The sequence below is a fragment of the Lepisma saccharinum genome, chromosome 26 (genome assembly GCF_977018435.1).
Source record: "Lepisma saccharinum chromosome 26, izLepSacc3.1, whole genome shotgun sequence".
Lineage (NCBI taxonomy): Eukaryota > Metazoa > Arthropoda > Insecta > Zygentoma > Lepismatidae > Lepisma > Lepisma saccharinum.
In genome coordinates, this window is record NC_139254.1 from 48830316 (window position 1) to 48853270 (window position 22955).

The following is a 22955-nucleotide window of genomic DNA, read 5'->3' on the forward strand; positions in this document are numbered from 1 at the left end:
CCGCTAAAGAGTAGTAATCGTTGGTTTTACAGGCGCGCGAGGATCCATCCGCTAAAGCGTAGTAATAGTTGCTTTTACAGGTGCTCGAGGTTCCATCCGCAAAAGAGTAGTAATCGTTGATTTTACAGGCATGCAAGTATCCATCGGCTAAAGCGTAGTGATCGTCGGTTTTACAGACGCGCGAGGATCCATCCGCTAAAGAGTAGTAATCGTTGTTATTTTTTTAAAAATATATGTAATTTCACGTTGTTTTCCTACAGGGCGCCAGCATGGACGAGCAACACATCGCCTACCATGAGATGGATCTAGAGAAGGACGAGCCCAGTTCCAGGTGGCAAGAGAAGGCTGAAAGGGAGCTGAGAGAGACCCCTGAACGCAAGAAGGAGGCTCTGCAGGAACTCAGGGACCTCATTCGTGGTAAGGGATCATTAAGGATCTTGACTTTTCGGTGCATTTTTTAAACTTCTCTGTGTTATTTTTCCCAAATTCGCGTTTTTATTTTAGCACTTCTTTTTTTGCAAACTATTCCTAAAATTATAACGTTATTGGGATTTTAAACTTGTATTTTAAACTGTAGGTCGCATGGCCTTGCCTGTTCTTGCCAGTTTGATTAGCTGGAACGATTTTTCAGGCAGTTGTTTTCCACTATTTCCGGCGCGGGAAATACCGCTTTTACGGCTCGCGTGCAACGGTAAATGCGCAGACGATCCCCGTCAAAACAGCACCACTGCGCTCGGTAACACAAAAACGTTTCTCGTTCAATAATTACCGACGTTACGGCTCCCGTGTGGCGGTAGGTGCTCACTCGATCTCCTGTCCTCTCCTCAGAACCCCGCCACATTGCTATGTAATGCAAAGCGATCCGATAGAATGTGAAGAAACGCGCGAGACATTATTGAACACGTGGTTTCATGTTGCTGTCGGAGCTATTCCATATATAACATGCTCCGGCGTCCGTGTGGGAGTCCGGCGAGCTGCAACGTCAGGGGTTCCGGGTTCGAATCCCAGCCTGAGCATGGGTGTTTGTGAGTGTTCCTTCATCAATCTCATCATATCATGACTTATCATCATCTTCGCGGCTAGCCAAAAAGTGTCATAAAAGCGAAGAAAAATATACCAAATCAATCAATGTTGTTGTAGCATGCATTATAAATTGGATAAAATTGATAGTATGCACGTTATACTTACAGAAATATGGGAAATTGTTTTTGAAGCCTCAAACACAAGAATGTTGCATTTTCTGGGGAACACTTGTTGATTTTATTTCAACAAAAGTTACAATTAAAATTTATGCCAATTTCGCTTTTTTCGCGATTTAGAATGGGTAAAAATGTGTTTAGAACATGTCACTCCACATTCATAAACATTTTTGCAGCAATTAGCAACATTGCAAAAAGTTAATGTCCCTTGTGATCACTAAAGGGGCAATTCACTTGGGATGGGGGAAGGGGGCAGGAGGAAGTCTGCACCCAAATCCATCAAGGAGACAGAGAAGAAGTTCCATTTGCGAACTATTACTACCTGAACCGGAATGACACTCTTGCAGTCTAGCTCACTGGACTGCTTGAAAACAGGCACGCGGGCATAATTGCCCTGTTGCCACATATGGGAAAAGCAAAACGAGAGGGGGACAAAAGACGCTGGTTCCCGCGCACTGTGTGGCAACGTCAACCGGGCTGCGTTGCCTAAACTCCGTACCAGCTAAATGTAGACCAGGGGAAAGAGAAGAAGTCTCTGCGCAAGTAGTAACGCGAGACGGCTCCACCAATGAGCAGTGAGAGAAACGGGATTGCGTAATGGGCAACGGGAGTTACCCGATTTCGTTCTTCGCTATGCAGTGTTGCAAACTTTTGAAAAGGATAATACCGAACACACATGGCAAACGGACCGTATTTTTATCTCCAGGTCCTTACGATTGGTTTAAGAATTTCTTAGGGAAATATTAGGGATAAAACTGCAAGAGCAAATTTTGACAAGCCGTGCATTTAGCGTACGGACTAAGGTCTGGACCGTACGGTTGGCAACACTGTGCTTTCACCACTCGATTTTCATCCTCCTCCTCTGCCGATATGCGCGGCCCTGCTCTACAGTTAGCTGGGACAGAGTATAGTTCGAGCGTCAGACTGACCTCTTTCCGGGGCACTCTTGTGTCATCCCTGTCCTTTCCAGCAAATACTCTCAGTTTTTATCACATGGATTACAAAGACCAACTCTAAAACTCTAAGACGAGATCATTCATTCTTTTATTGTATTCTGACGCGGCAACAGCGTGAACTTCTGCCACCGCGTAATTTCATGGCCATGTTTTCAGGTATACACTCACACGTCTAGTTGTTACAAAGTGTAACACCGAGTCCTCTGCTTTGGCATGTGCCTGTAAATAGCTCAAAAGGTAACTAACAGATGGCAGCACTAGATGAAACCTGAAATTCGTATTGCTTAAACGATTTAAATAAGATAAAGGGAAAGGGATGTATATTTTGTTAATAGATAATTGATGCTTGATTTACTGTATATTAACCTGACAATAATGATTATGAAAAAGGAGAATAAGATTGATCGATTAATGTAACAATCACATATCTTGTGGTGAGAAGATTAAAGAAGTTAAGAAACGATTTCTGTAATCTGGAAAGGAGTTTTTTTCATCAGAGCAACTGATCTTTCGGAACTTACTTTTAAGTGGTGTTCCAATGAGGATTTAAACCATACTATCGACTCCGCCACGGAAGTATTGCCATGTGATACAAATTTCTCAATTTCCTCACTCCCTCTCTCTATCCTCAGCATATGAGGTAAATTACTCAATGATTGTGTTTTATTGTACAGGGTGTACGTACATAAAGTCCTGTAACACATTGAAAATATATTGTAAAGAAACTATTAGCAAGAGTAAAGTTGTAAGATTTTTTTGTATTGCAGTTGTTCCCATTTCTCGCCGCTAGATGGTGGCAAATTCAAGATGCCGCTTTCTGGAGCTATTTTTCTGTGTGTGCTACATTTTGATAAAACAAAGAGTGCTAAAGACAAAATGTTTAACGGAGATTTAGGAGCAAATACAGGAATAAAGCCAAAAGCAGGAAGGCAATCTATGATTGTCGTCGGAAATTTCTTACAACCGCTGCTTGTGCGAAGGAAAGAAATGGTTAACAAGGCGTTAGTTAAGGTGACTTTGAAAGAGTGAGAGAAGCGTTCACAATACAAAGTGCCCAAGGAAATCTACATGTAGAACTTCTGTGTGAGTGTTTTGCATAAAAATGTATGTGTTGGGGATATACATAACATTTGCACTACATGCAGTCGGAACGGTTTGGCTACAAATTGCAGCGGAGAGAAGATGAATTCGTGGATTTGCCAATTTCCAGTGACTAAGCAACATTAGGTTCCCTTCCTGCTTAGTGCTTCTTTCCTAGATTTGCTCCTAAATTTTCCTTGAGCATCTGTAGCACTCCTTGTTCTATCAAAATTGGCACACAAAAAATGTTTAGCTCCAGAAAGCACCATCTTGAATTCGCAGCCATCTAGCGGCGAGAAATTGAACTACAGGGAGCACCTATAAAACGCACACAAAACTATGACTTTACCCGTTCAACTAATGTGCTGTGTCTCTTAGTAATGCTAATAGTTGCTTTACAATACATTTTTGAAAGTGTTACCGGGCTTTACGAACACCCTGTATTTTTCAATTTGTTTGTTTTCTATTATTTCTTCACGTATTTTTCCTCTTTCAGCGGAGAAAGACTTGGTGTGCAGGACAGACGACTCTTTCCTCATAAGGTTCCTTCGGCCTTGCAAGTTCTATCCTGAGAGCGCGTTTAATATGGTAAGTGGCTCCAAGTTACTCTGACCCAATCTCACATGACTGTAAACAAAGGGAAGTTTATACTTGCAAATAAAACACGCGAAGCAATCAGTTGGTGTCGTTCCATGCTTGATTATCATAGAAGCTAGTCATACATGGGAAAATAGAATAATTGAAAATGAAGAATATATATGACATTCTGAAGGACGCATTCGCTAGTACAGTGGGATCCATGAGTATTACCGTGCAAATTGTCCATCACTATGTTCGTGAACTTTATTTGACCCACTAAGAGTTTCAAGAATTGAAAGAAAACACAAAACAAGCTGTTGACAACTTCTGCACCAGCATATACAAAAATCCATCGCTTAAAAACACAGGATACAAGAGAAAAATTAATGAAAATAGTCATGGAAGTGAGAAGAATTATGGTTCAATCTTGCAATGAAATTACGGAACTCATGTGCTGTAGCGTAATTGGTAACATTGCTGTTTGCTTGACTGAGGTTAACAATAACAACGGTGGTAATATTGAGCCTGTATTGCAATCGTACATTTTCTCAAAGTATAACCTTTCTTGTGATATACAAGGGTCGTTCAAGGTTGACCGGGACTTTTATTTCTAGACAGGAAATATACATACATAGAAGCACCAAACTATGTCAGTTTTTCAAAGTATTCCCCCTGAACATCCAGACACCGTTGCCGTCGTTGTGGAAGTTCCTTGATGCCTTTGGCGTAGGAAAAAGTAGGTTGGTGTCGTAACCACTGCAGGACAGCGTTCTTGAGTTCCTCATCTGTCTGGAAGTGCGTCTCGCCCAAATGCTCTTAAAGTGCCCCAAACAAGTGGAAATCACTGAGTCATAAATCTGGACTGTAAGGACTGTGTGGTAAAACCTCCCAGTGCACGCTGGCCAGTGTTGTTTGAGTCAAATGGACCGTGTGGGGCCTGGCATTGTCATGGAGAAGAATGACGTGTTTCGACAACATTCCAGGTCTTTTCTTCCGAACAGCCCCACGTACAGCACCGTGAAGCAGTGTTGAGTAATACTTGGCATTAATTGTGGCACCCTTCTCCACAAAATCCACACCTTTATGTTCCAGAAGACTGTTCCCAAAATCTTACCGGCAGATGGCAGCGCTTTGCTTTTCTTGGGTGGAGGGGAACTTTTATGACACCATTCGTACACTCTTGCCCGTGACAGTGTTTGTTCACCATACTGTGCTTGCAGTCTACGCCAAATTTGAGCAGGTTTCACCTTCTCCTTCACGAGAAATTTCATTATACACCGCTGTTCCACAGCAACAGATACACTACTTGCCGCCATCTTTGTTTACAATACTGCGCATGCGCCAAATGTGTCGCAAAGGATCATGGTTACTCTCAAGGAATCATGGTCTGTCCTGCCCTAGTAATGCAGCGCTACATTGATTCATTAATATTTTACGCACGAAAGTCCTGGTCGACCTTGAACGACCCTTGTATGTTTCATTGAAAGCTTCTTTATGAAATAGTTTTTATCCAACAACAAAATGGGATATCATTTCGTGTTTCACCCTGTACAAAAGAACAAAGACATTTAAATTACGACATATATTGAACTAAAGTAATAGTTTGTAGGTTTTTGTGTATAACTACACTTACTTGACAGGATTTCAGAACATTTGTTGAAAGGTGTCTTTTCAAATATATAAATTACTCTACTTAAAAAAGCTTTTAAAGAGAAACTGATATACTTACGTATGTAACGTTGCTTCAAATTTTCAAACTTTATTTCTGTCTTTGGAATAAAACATTTGAAGATCTGTAAATTAGAGGGATCTTTAAAGTACACTTTTATGTTCAGATAGGTCAAATTAATCGTGTTTTTGGGTTTATATGTACAGTAGCGCCATCTTTTGAGAAACATTGGAAGGACTGAACTCGGCAATTTGTTTCATAATTTTATGTGATAAAATATGTTATAAGTTGGCTGGGGATATTCCCTAAATGACCTTTTTTGTTCTTTGACCAGAAAATGTAAGATTTTACATTAAAAACAGTTTCTGGCCATTTCTGAGGAATATATGCACTTTATAATGGCCGTCTTTTCCTACTTTAGTCAAATTGCCTATTTCGAAGATAACTGCTTTTTGAGTGACTAATCCTGGAAAATAATGACATATTTGCCTATACCCATCATTTTTAGTGCTTATTTTGTTTCTCGGTGCTTTCTTGCCTGTCTATTTTAAGAGTTTTTAGTGCATATCAATACTCACTCTGATTATAAGCCTTTACGTTCCTAATAGGGATTCATAGTGTAAATCATATAGGACACTGACAAGTATCACATTGGAGATTTTGATAACACTCAGGCAGTAATTAAGTTGTGGGAATCCTTTACATCTAGGCTATAATGATGAAACATTGTGTTTTCTTAAGTGTGGGGGAGGGCCCTATATTCCTAAACCTCTTAAGTTAATTGTCGCAGGCCGGACACCGTGGCGGAGTGGTTAGCACATCGCGCTACGACGCCAGGGGCCCTGGTTTCGAATCCTGGCTTTGTATGGATGTTTGTGAGTGTATATTCATCAATTTCATCACTCATCCCCAACTTCGCAAATTAGCCAAAAGTGGCACAAGAAGCGATCTAAAATAAAGAAAATCAATCAATTGCCACAGACGAGGGCGCTAGCAGAATTTTTTCTCTGGGGGGCAGGGACATAGAAACTTTTATTATTATTATATTGCTATTATTACTGATATTATTATTGATACTTTTTGATACTACTACTACTATTTTTTTCTAATTACATACATTTGTAATTTCCATATTCTGTATATTTATATTCAATTTGCATAAATGTATACTGACAAAAAAAACTGTGTAAAATAGACTGTAAGCTTAAATGTAACCCTACTTCAAATAATAATAATAATAATAGTTGCTGTAACTTAAGGCCTGTAAGTCACAGAAAACAACATTATTTGTTGTAGAGTATCGCTACAATTTCATCATTTGAATAACATTAACTCTTTCCAGAAATCTCAGGGGAGGTACTTGGCCCCCTGGCTCCTCCCTGCGGGCGCCCTTGGTCACAGATCTTCCTAACAACAATAGAAAGATTCAATTAGCTCATTTTCTTTTGTTCAGTAAAGTCAATAGGGTCGAATTTACAATTTCAAATGATTTAGGTGTAGTCTTTATTGGCAGAAATGTGTCTTTGCCTTATTACTAATTTGTTTAATTTTGCTGATATTGAGATTGTATAGCTACACAGAATGTTTGCATATCTGTTTGATTACTTTGGGAAAAAGTTCAAGAAAAGTAATTGGTTATGCATTTTGGAAATTTTCATGCGGGTTTTAAATTTATTTTATTGACTTTTAAATTGCTTCCAAATTTTGACTTCCTCTCAGAGTCCTGTCCTTCCTAAAAATATATAAACGTACGTTAATACTTTGCAATAAAAAAATATCTTCCCATTACAAAGAGTTTACAGCGTAAAGACGATCGTCTCCAGATGATGACGTCAGGACTGAACGCTTGGGCCTGAACCTCCAAGTTGGTCTTGGCTCGAGACCCACAGGGCGATAAAAGTTGGCATCACTGTTTCAATATGTTTCTTTATTTCAGCTGCGGACCTACTTCAAACATATGGAGAAACACAGGAAGGTATACGCTGAGATAAGCCCTTTCAAGAAAACCGAAATCATTGACGATGGATTGGTTCTGGTGTCACCTGTAAGAGACCACGAAGGGAGGCGAATCATTTACGTCAACTACGGTAAGTCAAAACTACGTGTTTATTCCTGGAGAAACATTGCTTCAAATGTGGCCAATAGGTGGAGCCACTCTTCTATGGAAAGAAATTATTATGGATCAAGCAGGGTCGAATTTAAAATGTCACTGCTTCTGGTCAAATGTAAAAATGTCGATCATGCCACATTCGTTTTTGTAAAGATGAGGAGCTACTTTATTAGTTGAAGAAATATTTGCCTGCAAATACTATTACGTTGCAACAAAATCACTCCATTTGTTTTTAATAATGCCTTTTATGCATCTTGCGATCATCAAATAGTTTCTATTTTTGCCAATTTTGTTTTCTATATTACCGTGATATCGATCGCTTATATCAGTAGTGGCAAAAGCAGTGATGTGCCGTAGACTATAAGTTTAGACTAGAAGGTAAATCGTAATTATTCACTGCGTTGAGCACTCTTTATGTGAACCAAAAAAGCATATGAATACAATATAATAGGGTAATTTGAGTTGATGAGTGAGTCTGTTTCGGCCTCGCGGGCCGCTCTTAAAACAAACCTTTGTCAAACACATTACAATTGACACTTTCTGAAAATAACTGTTACAGCAGAAAAATTACAATACAGAAATATAAAACATACATAGTTATAATATAAACAAATAATATACTTATGATACAGAGTGAAATCTAAAACCACAATTAGTGTACTTTTATTTCAGAATTAAGGCTAAAATCAATACCTTTTTGTTCTTCGTTACAGCAAAGTCAAAGTCAGACACTATTGTTTGGACAAGAAAAAATAAAATTTGCGTGCTGCTGGCTGGACACACCCCCAAACTTAAACAAAACATATCAACCAAAGACCAACCGATAGGGAAATACCAGTTTTGATACTGTTTGTATCCATGAGCGCATATCCTAGCTGTGAAGCCTGAAGTCCAGGAACTATAACTGAACAGACATTGAAAATTTGCATAAAGTTGTTTATTTCAGTAAGAAGATCATACTTCAGGTGTTGGAAATCTGATTTTGTAGGATTCACAACCTGTCTGCCGTTGGCATCGAGACGTCTTCCTTGAAGGCGCAGAGAACTAGCAAAATGGATGTGTCTAACCACTTCTACACGGAGTTAACGAGAACCTGGTTGCTCCCTTCATCCATAGCTTAGGACAACGTGTCACACAGAGATAGTCCAGAAAATACAACACTCCGTGTCTGCATTTCACGTCTCATTTCCAATAATTAGCAAGTGCGTAGCGAAAATAAATGTGGATTGACACCATTTCGTTCCGATTCATGCAATTCTAAATTTCTAACTATAACGACGAATTAGTTAGGAACGAAGCGAGAAAAACACTTATGTTTTCTTTATAAACATTCATTACACATTTGACAGGTTATCATTGCTCCCACGAAACACCAGTGTTTCTAGAACATTTTTCTTCCTGTCCATCCAGCGTCGCTATCTGAACCTCTCGTCCGGTTAGTAACTGCTCTACTTGTAACTTCTAGTTATGCAATAGAAATGTGGAAAACTTGCATTCATCAACATGTAGAAAAGAACATAGGAAATGCTTTTCTGTGAAAGGGGTGAGCTTTTAAAGTTTCCTCTGGTTATTTTCACTTTCTCCTTGTTTGGATTCCGGATGGATGCTATGATTGTCGGGCCCACTTTAAACTGCAAAGTCCAGTCCCGATTAATCTATCTGTGCATAAATTGAACTTACAAAACTCAAACTTCATTGGCGTTATTACCGTGGTTCAAGTGCTAATAGTTTCAACATGTGCCACTAGATGGTAGTACTTGTTAAATTGATTTAAAATCTAGAAAACGGACAAAAGTTCCCTTGTAGAAATAAGTTTACAAATTATTTTCGTGGAAGTTTTTACTTTCAGAGCGACGTGCAAAGACTATCTTCACAATTATTGCAAATGTTTACAAACGTGATATTAGAATTTAATCTCTTAAAGGTAATTTAGTTTGCCAATAGTGGAAATAAACATGTGTTGAGAAAAACTTATAATATACAGCATTCTCATGCCTTTTTTCGAATATCAAAGACAAATTGATGCCAAATCACAAGCATAAGCATTATAAAGTGAAATTGGACGATATTGTAAGTATCAATAAACTATCGAATTAATATAAATGTTTAAAATGCATTGAATATCTTCATCTTAATGTCGGGATTCTTTATTGCACGCATTGCAAATTATGCTTTTCTCTAAGAGAAATTAAACAGCTTCAAACCTAGCGTAACCGGACGTCATCTTTTATACGGACTTGTCCTTTTTAGATGTCTGTCCGGTGTCCAGGTATATATTTTCTTTAAAATCGGTTAACTGTCACATTTTTGAGAGTCCGTGAAAGTACTTATACATGGGTATCAGCATGGGCTCAGCCCTACTGTTTACCAACCCATTTTTCTACTATACCTTGTCCCACCTAACTGTGGCGCAAGGCAGTGAATATCGTCAGAGAAGCGAAGCACATCGAGTGGCAAGAGCGAAGCAGTCGCTTTCCTCCACTCCACGCAATTCCGTTCCTCTCACTGTTCATTGGTGGAGCCATCTCGCGTCACTACTTGCGCAGAGATCTGTTATCGTTTGCCTGCTCCACAGTTAGCTGGGACGGAGTATAGCTGAACTTGGTAAATACAATGTGTTAAACAATATTAATTAAATTTAAAAAGAAACATTTCAGGAGAGAATCAACTGATTCTTACACTATTAGAGTAATCTCACAAGAAAACTATTTCACAAACTTAAACAAATACTTTTTTGTTTCATCCAGGGGCATGGGACTCGCGTAAGTACACGTTAGACGACATGTATAGATACGTCATCATGATGATGGAGCTGGGAGCCAACGAACCAGTCACACAGATCAACGGCGGAGTCTGCATCTTGGACCTGAAGGGAATGTCTCTGAGTCAGGTGCTCTGTCTCACGCCGTCTTTTGCCAAGAGGAGCGTCGATGTTATGCAGGTAAGCGTCTCATGTTTATTTTTGGTTGTTTTACGTCCACCCTGCCGTCACGGTAAGGTTCAATTGATGAAGCAGACAATGATAACCGTATTATATAAATCACGCTCGATTATACAAAAAATGCCAAATAAGTATATTTTCATTATTTAATTTTAGTGCTTGGTAAGTCTTTTCGAGGCTCCGGACCCCTTGGGACCCCTCCTAAATACATAATCCTAATCGTTGTCATGCCTTAGCAACGACCATTTCTTTCCGAACATATATCCCTCGCTCACTGACTCTGGGGACGTCAGGCTTTGTAAGTGGGTTGAAACCACAGACTTCTAATTACAGACTGGAAACGATGCGCTTTTGTTTGAAGCTGCGCAACTTCGCTCGCGCAAAGCCCAGGGTGTAGAAATATTGCGGAGATGAGCATTAGAGCTTGTTATTGTTTTCATTGTTGCGAAGAAATTATTTGTAGTCACTTGTGCAGTGAAATATGTGGAGTTATATCTTTCTTTGTAAATTTAAAAATTGCAATCTTGCGTAATGAAATGACTGACAATGTTCAAAGTAGTTGTTACAAGTCGAAATATGAAGGCATGCTCGCAGAGCAACGCCATCTCTTGTAAATAGTTTCATCCGGAAGTGAAAGCAAGCGCCTTCAAGCGGACGATACTAGAAGTTCTTGCAGATAGTAATAAATAGTGCAGAAGGTTTGTGCCTTAGTTCAACATCTGCTTTAATACGTTTATCTGTGCTTGTTTCTTAAAACTGACATCCTAAGAATGGTGTAATCAAATGTTCAATACATTCAAAATATTATTATTATTACATGTGCTATTTCGAAAGTATTTCGCTTCTCGGCATGCACTTCATGCATACATTGTTTTCTAACAACATGTAAAAATTGTTCATAGTAAATCCCGAAAAATTATTTGTTAAAACATTCTGAAGTTAGAGAAATAGCAACTTTCTACAAACAATTATGACTTACTAATGTGAATGAAATATACTTAAAAAACTGGTAACTACATACAACTCTGTAGTATAGCGATAACTGTTGGCAATTAATAAACAGATAGGGTTAAATAATTTTTCATGTAGCTACTTTTTAACAATTTATTGCTTGCTTGAATTAGAATGAAAGATATGCTAAATTTGGCAACTCTGTTTCATTTCTTTGTCTTGTTTAGAATTTAATTCTATTTCTATTTATTATGTTTATTGTTGTTTTGCAGGGTTCATTCCCCACAAGAATAAAGGGATACCACGTTGTTAACCAATCAACGTTGTTCAACATGGCGTATAACATATTCAAGCCTTTCTTAAGTGACAAATTAAAAAGCAGAGTAAGTGTAGCCAGTAATGTCTTTTGTATGCGCACTTTTACAGAATTGACATTCAATTGGGTTCTGAATACAGAAATTTTACCGTACAACAATAGCTTCTCAATAAAGAAACGGACAATTATCACTATAACTTATTGTTACGTTACTTCGGACAAGTAAATTTATCTGATATTTGAAATGGTAATAAAGTTCACTATGGGTTCACAATCCATCATAAAATGTTGCATATGGTACAGGAGTGGCCTCAATATATTTATAAGTAATTTAGTATTTTTTGTTATTTAACTTTTCCTTGTAAATTTATCGTGAAAATGTAAAGTATACAACAAAAAAGTTGAAATCACCATTTGTTAATTGTAATATCTTAAACATTTTGTCACAACGTGGTTTTTATAGTATTTGGCGTAAGGCGGCAGTATTTTTCTTTCTGTTTGAAATTAATCCTACTGCATGTTAACAGATTCTTACTTTCGTCTTTAACTTCACTTATAAAATATTCAGACCTACCCATGTTACATTAGCCCTAAGATTACGATAGCTTTATATCAGAACATGAGAGCAGGGGAAAATAATCCTCTGGGGCGAAACAATCATGTTAATTTTGTTAATGTAGTAGTGCCATCATGTGGCAAAAATCTTAAACCACCTCGTCAGGGGCGATTTAAGGAAAACGACCGAGGCGTCACCCTGAGAGGGTGAGGCCACTAACTTGATTTATATACGTGGCTGTTCCTGTTTGTTTCATACAGAGTTATTACAAACCAAAAAAAAAAACGAGATGGGATGGAATTTTCGAAAAATAAAAGTAGATGGAAGCACAAGACAAAGATCTATAAATAAATTCTTTAAGGTTAAGTATCGATTTATTGAAAGCAAAAATAAGTTTAAAACTACAGAAAAGAGAATTCAATGTATCAGAAATGGATAATAGAAGCAAGGGAAAAATAAATAGTTTTCATCATTTAAGAAAGTTAAAGCTTGTAGTCAATTTATAGGCATAGATAGAGAAGTAATCAACTAGTAAAAATGAAACTTCAGAAGCACAGTTTAACAAGGAGGTATTAATAAAAGCGACGGATTTAATATGCTGAATAGAACAATTTCTTAAAGAAGAATGGCGAATATTTTTACATCATAAAACGGGTAAATGCTCCGATTTGAGGATGCCAAGATTCATTTACGCAAAACATGTTCTAACAATACCTTTATCAGTGATTGTTGCAGCTTAGTTGACATGGAGGGTTACACAAAGGAACATCGAGTTTTGATAGTGAAAACTCATTACAAAAATAGCGAGTGTTATGCAGAGACTGTAAGGAAGCTTTGTGCAATCCTTGGACGTGAATGTGCACCTAGTGAGAGTAAGTTCGCAAGTTGAAACAGAAATTTGAGGAAACAGGTTCGACAGCAGACATTAAAACACCGAGCTCTCAATCTAGCCGGTCTGTTGAGAACATCGTTATTGTACGTGACAGTGTTATTGCGACTCCAAAGAAATCTTTCATTCTTAAATCGGAACATTTACCCGTTGTAATGATGTAAAATTATTTGCCATTTTGTAAAGATACAGTATTTTCTTAAGCATATTAAATCCCTCGCTCTTATTGGGACACCCTTTATTTAAAATAAGGCTATTATATTTCTTATTTCAAAAAGAAGTGGTCGAAGTTTTATTGAGAGTGGGAAATAGGGGGATTGGGGTGGAAAGTTAGGGATTGTAGGGTGGGAAATTCACCTCGCAGGCTGAAACTTTTATCTTGAGCCGCCTGTGGTTAAGACTCTGTTGCTGTAAGTTAATTTCGTTCTGTATTTTTCGTATCATTCCGATGAATGGTTGGATCGAACCTGCCACTCCCAATGGGTGATGTAGCTAATCATCATTCATCCTCTTTAATGATGAGATCACTTGTCATAAAGAGAAGTTAAATGCTTTGCAGCAAATGACACAACTGAAATAAAATACCTTAAACAACTAGAAATGGCAAATAGTCACTCGTTGCATTTTAGAACCTTGAACCCGAATCATACATGGTAAAGATTAGGATAAATACCTGTCGATTTAGAAGAATGATGTTGAAATTAATATCGATGAGTAAAATGAAACTATCATTTCCCCAGGCTTGGTAGGTAGTTCACCTAAGTCAGGCAGACTGCTGTCCTTCTCTCCTCCGCAAAGTGCTCTTGCTTGTCTCGAATCAAAACGAAAAGTGAGTCCTCTGCCAGTCTGTACTCTCCTCTAAAACCCTGTCTCAGGACACTTCCTATACGCTGATACGTGAGTTTTTACCTTCCTATTATTGTCAGCTGCTTACTCCGTGTTTACCTGTTGTAAACCTTGTAGCCTCAATATATCACAGGAAGTGGAAGGCTGCTTAACACTCGACTGTGCATAATTCAAATACCGGAGAGGAGTGGACAGTTGGTGTAAACAAGTGATTGAATATGATATGGATTGATACACTTTACTTTAAACTTTAAAACAGAAAACATTATATCCAGCCCTTTGGTGTAAAAGTATGTCTTAGCTTTGCAATTTGCCTGATTCTTTCATTTTTGTATAGTTTTGTCTCCTCCTACTAGCCTCCTTAAAATTCAAATTCTTCAAAAAAACAATATGGCTGCGAGTAGGCCAGAGCAAATGAAAATAATAACAAAGAAACAACCATAATAATAATAGGTGATCATACTTCATACACCCGGGCCGACCTCTGAGGCTACCTCAGCGCTCAGGCGTCTCTGATTCGAATCCCGGCCTGACAATGTATGTTCTTTGTGAATGTTCCTTCATCTGTTTCATCATATCGTCACTCATCCTCATCTTCGCAATTCGACAAAAACGTACAGAGAAAGCAAAGTAATATAAACCAAATCAACCCATATACCCGGGGTAAAATTATCATCTGCTTTATCTTAGGTCTATATATAGTCTGTGTTATATTTCAGACCTAAAATTTTTAGAAGAATTCTCAATAATACCTAAGATATGCACAAAAAATATAGATGTGAAAAATTCTTCCATGTATTGTGATGTTTAGGTTTTATAAAATAATCAACATATATGCACATATACATATACATGAAAACGGGATAAGTCCAATTCAATGGCCAAAGGCCAAGGTTGGAATAAGGAGGTGTGGCTACCATAAAAGGGTGAACTATTTTAAAAGTAGTAAACACCTCAATGTTCTCTGAAAGCAAGGAAAACAGTGAACTAGTGATTTCCCAAATATGGAAAATTGCTCTAGAACTAAATATGGGAATCTGATGATTACCTATCATGAGCAAATTTGAGGAAATGGACTTATGTATAAAGAGCCACTGAGATCGGAATGACTTTGAAAGGTCTCTGGTAAGCAAAGTGACAAGAATACATTTTGCTATAAACCTCCCCCCCCTCCCAATATGGAACAATATCCCAGTCCAGGGAAATTGCTGCTCGAAGCCGGACTGCACCAGCCATACCTCTGAGCAATGTAATGGACATCAGAGATATTAGACTTAGCTAGTTTTGGGAAATAACGTAGTGTAGAAATACTCTATGTATAAACTTTGGGAATAAATTGTAAGAAATATGTTTTCAAATGTCTAAAGAACTGATTTACGCACCCCATGTAATGTCCCCCCCCAAGAGCGTAACAATATATATATATTATAATATATACCGGGTGATCCAAAAGTCCCGGAACGGTCAAATATCGTGAGAAATACACATCGAATCGGAAAACGAAAAAAATACGTGTTTAATAAGTGAAAGAAAGCTATTCAATGATATCACACTTGATTCCCCACCCCCGGGGCGGAGGCAACTGTGAAGTTTTAAATGGAAACCCCCATTTTGTATTGTAGAATCGGAAAGAGGACTTCATCTCGAGTCCAACGAGCTATCAGCCATCCTCCTAGCTCAATTAGGAACGAAGATGTGGCGATTTTTTAAAAAAGTGAAAATTTCATAAAACCCCCCAAAAAATTCCACTAATTGAGCTAGAGTAAAAGTGATTGGAGATTCGGAATCTGCACGTCAAGACCTCTCAATAGAGTATAAATTTAAAATCGACATATCTCCGTTCCTAGTCGAGCTAGGAGGATAGTTCATAGCTCGTTATACTCGGAATGAAGTCCTCTTTCCGATTCTACAATACAAAATGGGTGTTTCCGTTTAAAATTTCACAATTGCCCTTTACCCGGGGTGGGGAATCAAGTGTGATATCATTGAATAGCTTTCTTTCACTTATTAAACACGTATTTTTTCGTTTTCCGATTCGTTGTGTATTTCTCACGATATTGACCGTTCCGGAACTTTTGGACCTTCCGGTATATATACGTGTATATAGGTCTACATAGATAGCAGGTAATAACAAATTTTACTTTTTGTTTAGTACATGTTAATTATTCGAAACAATAAGCAGAAGCCAAGAATAAAAGGATGAAGTATTATTCATAACCTCTTCATAATCTACTGTTTATAATCCCTATTCAATCTGATTTTCTTATTTCATGTGAGAGTGCATTCCAGTCTCTAGCCACTGACTGTAAAAGAGGAGGTAAAAATCCAGTTTTATCATTCTGTATTGTTATAAGATTAGAACTTCTTCATATTGTTTATGGCAAATGTGAATTTCTTAATGGAAGCAATCTCACAGTGAGGTACAAAGGATAGAAATACTGGTGTTAAGTCTTCAGCATATTGACATGTGTCTGGCTTTGTCTTAGTACTATTTCCATGGTTACATTTTTCAATTACTATTAATTGCCAGCGACACACCGTTCCATGCATCCGGTTGAGAGCTACAGCAATTCTAGGCTTACCTTTCTTGCAGATCCATCTACACGGAACCAACTTCGAAGCCCTACATAAGTTTGTGCCTCGCTACTGTCTGACTGACGTCCTCAGAGGGACCCTGCCTTCCAAAGACTCCACAAGACTGATCCACGTTCTGCAGGAAAATTCGAAAATATACGACGGTATGTACTCAACATCAGCATCAAGGGAGTCCGCAGGGAGGAGAAAACAGGGGCAATTGCCCCTCCCTGGATCTCAGATTTTACATTCATATAATTTATCAAAAAATGGCCTTAGAAATATTTTTAAAAACCAATACATTTTAAACAATAAGTTAAAAGGTACAGTAGGTATTAAAATCTAAACATGGGATTCTACGGAAAAGAGCTCCCTGATGGATCAGTAGTAGCGTCCTCGTCTTGTAATCAAGGGGTCCCGGTGCTGCGGAAAATCTTGAAACACTAAGGGCCCTGGAAACGAAGAAGTTTGGGAACGCCTGTTCTAAAGGAAGACGTAGGATGTACGTGGGTCGTTCAATATATAAGTTTCCGTATGCTGTAATTTTTTTTTATTTTTAAGATACATTAGAAAACTATACATATATGTGTAGGATGATCCTTCCTCACTTCTCCACATAATCCCCATAGAGATTCAGGCATTTGTCCCACCGTTGCACCAATTTGTCCATACCCTTTGCAAGAAAATCAGGGCTCTGGCTATTGAGCGCTATTCTCACATTCCGCTTCACTTCTTCATCTGTTTCGAAACGGTAACCTTGCAATTCAGACTTTAACACCGGAAAATAAGATGGAAATCACTCTGCGCTAAATCGGGGCTGTATCAAGGGTGGGGCAGCCGTTCCCACCTCAATTCTTCAATTTTGTGTTGTGTTTGCACTGCTGAGTGGGGGCGAGCGTGATCGTCAAGAAGAATGACACCAGCTGACAGGAGACCTGGTCGCTTATGTCGAATTGCGTTTTTCAGTTTATTCAATGTTTGACAATAACAGTCAGCATTAATTGTTCTTCCTCGTTCCAAAATGTCCATAAGCAGAACGCCCTTAGCATCCATGCTTCTGAACTCCATATGACGCGAGCCCGCGTTTTCCGGACAAGCATTTACTTTTTGCCCTGGAGCGCATGCGCCTTCACGTCTGATAACGAATCGATTCTTGTTCCTTGTAGACGAAGGATGGCGCTTGTCAACCATGTGCTTCTTTTTAATGGCATTGCTTTATACAATATTTTATAGCACAGGGAAACTTATATATTGAACGTCCCTAGTATTAGAAATTGGAAATAAGATTGTGATGTTGTATTTTCTCGGTGTTGGAGTCAAAATGTAATGTGAGACACCAGAGAAATTTGAACCAGGGTTGTTAAAGATCCAGGAACACATACATTCTAATGGATTCTATTGGGTTCAGCTGCAGGACCGGAATCTTTTTTCTCGCACGATTTAAATTCCGTCCAAGTTGCGTATTGTTTCATTGCAAAAAGGTTCCTCGACCGAATTTAAATTGATCTGGAAAGATGTTCCTGGACCGTATTTGAATTGAGCCGGAAAATAGGTTCCTGGACCGAATTTAAATTCAGTCTGAAAAATGTTCCTAGAATTTAAATTGAGCTGGAAAAGGTTCCTGGACCGTAAATTGAGCCGGAAAAAATGTTGCTGGACCGTATTTAAACTTATAGGCCTGCGGGAGAAATTGATCTGTTAAAAAGGTTCCTGGACCGAATTTAAATACTTTACAGATAAAAAGGTTCTTTACGGTCCAGAACCCATTTACGCTTGCTGATTTTCTCTCCTGGACCGGAATTGAAATTATTTAAAGTTCCTGGACCTTTGACAACCCTGATTTGAACACAATAATTTCATAAAATCTTATTTCTAGAGACATTAAGTAGCTGTTTTTAAATTTTTTTAACTAAACTGCAATCAAAGATCAAAACGAAATATTACATTTTACGGTTGGTTATTAAATATATTTTATTATCATATCCCTCCCTGCTGAATAAATACACATAATTCTTTGTTGAAAAAATAAATAAATACAGGCATGAATGTTCCACCGGTCCTGCTATCCTTTCTCGCAACACGTATTTTCACTTTCCGCGTCGCTTTCTCTTCACTACAGAATAGAAATACAGTAAAACCTCGTTAATCCGGACTAATGGAGGGGATAAGTTGACAGGTTTAAGTAACCTAAAAGAACAGTAGAAAGTGCATTAACACTCAGTTTTTAGCAACAAACACGTTTATTATTGTGTATTTAAACGGCATAGGCCTAAATACACTATACAGTACTGGGAAGTTTTCTTGTTGATTTCTAGCCACATTTAAAACCTTGCATTTTTTTTTTGTCCTGTCCGGATTAAGCGAAGTCCAGCTTATCGGGGTTCGGATTAACAAAGTTTTACTGTAAATAGCATTCTGTACTTCAATGCTTCTCTTTCGATTTCAATGGCATGTGCTCTGATTGGTCAAAATTCTTGGACGGTAATCACGAATGCGACAACAAACATGACGTATTCTCTGAATCCGTTTCTCCCAAGCATGATATTCAGGGACTTATTCGTGTTTCATTTGATCGTGTACTGATAGCTTAATACATAATAAATATTAAAGAAATCAATTAAATAACGCTGGTATATTAGTTTGCAGAGCAGAGAAAGCATATAATATGTAGGATGCTCGTGTAACAAGTCACTATGTGTCCTGAAAGCAAACATCACGTTGCATCTTGAACATCATACTGTTTGACATTTCCTGTTGGTTTGAACTCTGGAAGAGATAATAATATAATAAAACCTTAATTCATCTAGTTATGACTAGAGGTTTGAGGTACATGTAATTGCATAGATGCTAAATTTATTATTTTTATATATACAGAGTGGTTCACAAAGTTGGCGTATCTATTTTATTTTTGTCATATGGTGTTCTTTAAATGCTTGATATGGACACATACCTGATGGTTATATGAGTCCGGAACATCGGTATGGAGACAGTCATTCTCGTAGCACAGCAGAATTCTGCGCCATATTCTGGCAGATGTTTTGCGGAGATTACTACGTCACGTACGTACGTGAAGACATCTTTCGCAGTTGATTCTAACTCTGGGTTGTCTGCTACTGATTATTAAAGATTCTTTCATTCATGAACACCCAGAGATGAGATCGGGAGTTCATGGAAGTTAGATTAAGGCCGTACTAGAGCCGATTTTGCGGTAAGTTGTCGATAACAGATGGCAGCATCGTTTGTCATGGCAACCGTGGGACATATTGCCAGATCTCCGCGTAAATATAACGAAGGTAGATACATACAGGTTGGTCGATTAGGGTACTCGATGTGAGATGACGCCATATTGGTTAGTGGTGAGTTAGTGGATCAGCGAAATTGATTATCATGAGATTTTTGTTACATGTTCTTATTAGAATAATAACTAATAATATCTTCAGTGGAAGGTAGTAATAGTCGAAATATTAATATAAAATCCATTGTGTTCAGAACCTCTTGCCCAGGAAAAGTGTTATTTAGGTGATGACACACTTGCAACGCGAATTTCACTGTGTCTCCATACTGATGTTCCGGAATCTTAAACCATAAGATATGTGTCCATATCAAGCATTCTACCAAAAGAAGAATCTACAAGTTCTGTTTTAGAGAATCCATTCGCACCAGTGCCTCGTGTTTGCCCACACGCATGTATATCAGCACCATCGGCGTGGGCGTCAAGTTAAATCATCTAGGGGTGCTAAAGGGGTGAGGAATGAAATTTTGGGGGTACGATATTGAGAACAAGGAAAACCTGAAACGTGATGCTATGGGTGAAAGTCAGAGTTGTTTGCGCATTTTCTAGCGATTAAGGGGGCGAGGGGTGGCAGGTGCCCCACCTTTTTGCCACTTTTGCATTCGCAGTATGCTAAACCTTATCTTCTAAAGGAAAGTAAAGTTCTTGCCCCCAAAGCTAATGAAGGGTTTCTTCTAATATGGTAATTCACTTTCTACTCTTATAGTGAGAAATGTTTACAGTTGTTGAGGCTTACATTGTTATGTGCTTGATTGAAAATATATTTTAAGAACCAAATAAAACCTTTTGTGTACTATTGTGGTTCTCAATTTATCATTCCTACTACGCCCCGAAGCTCGTGCGCCGCACCCCCCGCACCGTGGGGGTTGCGGGGGTGTTTCTTACGCCACTGGGGCTACGCCCACTTCGTGACCACTCTGTACAATTTATTTTATTGTTTGATTAGGTTAAGTTTTATGTTTTCCTAACTCTTAGTTTGAAAAACATAAGTACGAAAAGAGAAAAATTACTAAGTCTGTCTTTTGATTTTCAGATCTTCAAATCTACGGATATAGAAATACTAAAAACAAGTGAGAGATAATCTTGTCACCAGAAGGAAGAACTGAAGACTTCGAAGCAAGGATAATGAAGCAGACGCACACACATTTGCTGTGCATGTGTTTTAACGGGTTTCGGAATCATTGTAGTATCTCCAAGAAACTATGGAATTATACAATTTGCTAGTCACCTGAAGTTTAAACTTGGAGAATATGTATATCTTCGTACCAGAGTCGGATTTCAGAAGGGAATGTTGGTGTTGTGCTTCTAACCCCCCCCCCCCTTTCCAACCCGAAATGTCGTCCAAACATTATATCTTGTTGATTCATGCTTTGTAAAGGATAAGAATCGTAGTTATACAGAGCCGGCCCTAGGGAGGCGCAACTCAGGCACTATGCCCCCCCGCGCGCTTCAGGTATTCCCCATTTCATGGAATATTTAGACATACATAAAAATTATTAGAATCATTCTATATTTATAGAATGAAGTGAAAATATTATTTTTTTACAAAATTCAATGAAAAGTAGAAAAATAGAACTGTGGATGGATATGATTAAACCACTTATATAGGAAAATAATAGTTTGATATTGAACGTAAACAATTTTTTGATAACAATGAATGTCGCACCTGTGACACATCGGAAATGAAAAGCAACAATACTTCAGTAACTTTTATTAGCGTCCCGTAATTCTCGGTTTTAACCTTCAATATATTCTGCTTATTACTCTTAAGTAATGACAAGAAATATATATAAATTGTTTATTAATTGTAATAATGGTTATATTGTGATTATATCGGACATCTGTATTTCAAAACAAAGGAATAAAACTTTGATTTTTTAGAATTCTGAAAATATTTGTGTAGGTCCCACGTATACATGGACGTCCGCAGGAATTTTTCCAGGGAGGGCAAACAATGCACTTTTCCCCCAATAATAGTGTTGCCCCCTCAAAATACATTGCTTTAATTTAAATTTCTCATGATCATGCAATAAAAACATAAGTTATTTTGACTGAAATGAAACTATATGTGTGAAATATATAATTTTTGGTTGACTTTCATTTTCCGGATGTCCATGCACGTATATTGTATGCTTAAGGCCCCATCGCCCAACTAGGGCCGGCCCTGTAGTTGTGTAACATTTTTTTCTCTGTTCCAGGGTAGTTTGGTTATCGAGTTGCTGATGTATGCAAAGTATAGAAATGAATTTTATTTCGTCAAACTTTCCTTTTGTGACCGGAGCTTTGATATTTTAAAATTTATCGCATCATCTACTAAGATATGTAACAGTTGAAAATGTAATTTGTGTTGTTGTAATTGTTGTAATTTTAAAATTGCATGGTATTTTAATAAATATATTTTTTTCTGGATCTTCGTTCATCCATCCTCCATGCAGCTATAACGTTGGTCTACAATTCCACCAAAGCCGAAGCTATGGGTCCCAGGTTCGAATCCCGGCCTGGCTATTGGTGTTGCTTGTGAGTGCCTTTCATCAATTTCATTCTATCATCAATCATCCTCATCTTCGCGATTAGCCAAACGTGGCAGAAAAGCGACGCCAAATGACAGAAATCAAATCAAAATTCATCACTCGTTTTCAATAGATTCGACTTGTCATTAGTCGAGACAGGTGTAGAAAATTTTGAATTCAAAGCTATGAAACAAGTCTGTTATTCTAACCAAGAAATATCTCACCTACTTGATAAAATATGTTGGTATTGCCAAACGGATTTGTTTCGTTCGAACTTTTGTTAACGTAGTTCCACTGTAATAGAAACCCTAGCTGTGTGTCTACTTTGGAGGAAACAGGAAGGTACCTGGACTTGCTAGAAACTGATGGCTTCCCGGAGAAGACATTAGTAAGAAATGCCGAGTTTTTAACGTCTAGGATCAATCAGGGGAATTGTTAATTGGAAATATGCAAGTCGCAGATCAGAAGAAACATCACCAAAATATTC

The 22955-nt window shown here is 38.0% G+C and overlaps 1 protein-coding gene across 1 annotated transcript in view; it reads left to right on the plus strand.

The window, feature by feature from the left end:
* The window catches only part of LOC145979447 (clavesin-1-like), a 30762-nt gene extending 8530 nt beyond the window's left edge, over positions 1-22232 (plus strand). The window contains exons 2-8 of the mRNA XM_083112351.1: positions 261-417; positions 3732-3823; positions 7420-7570; positions 10341-10534; positions 11758-11868; positions 16686-16830; positions 20992-22232. Of these exons, the coding sequence (XP_082968477.1) occupies positions 261-417; positions 3732-3823; positions 7420-7570; positions 10341-10534; positions 11758-11868; positions 16686-16830; positions 20992-21032 (891 nt within the window). The 3' untranslated portion in view covers positions 21033-22232. The remainder of the gene's footprint in view (positions 1-260; positions 418-3731; positions 3824-7419; positions 7571-10340; positions 10535-11757; positions 11869-16685; positions 16831-20991) is intronic.
* The last annotated feature ends 723 nt before the right edge of the window (positions 22233-22955 follow it).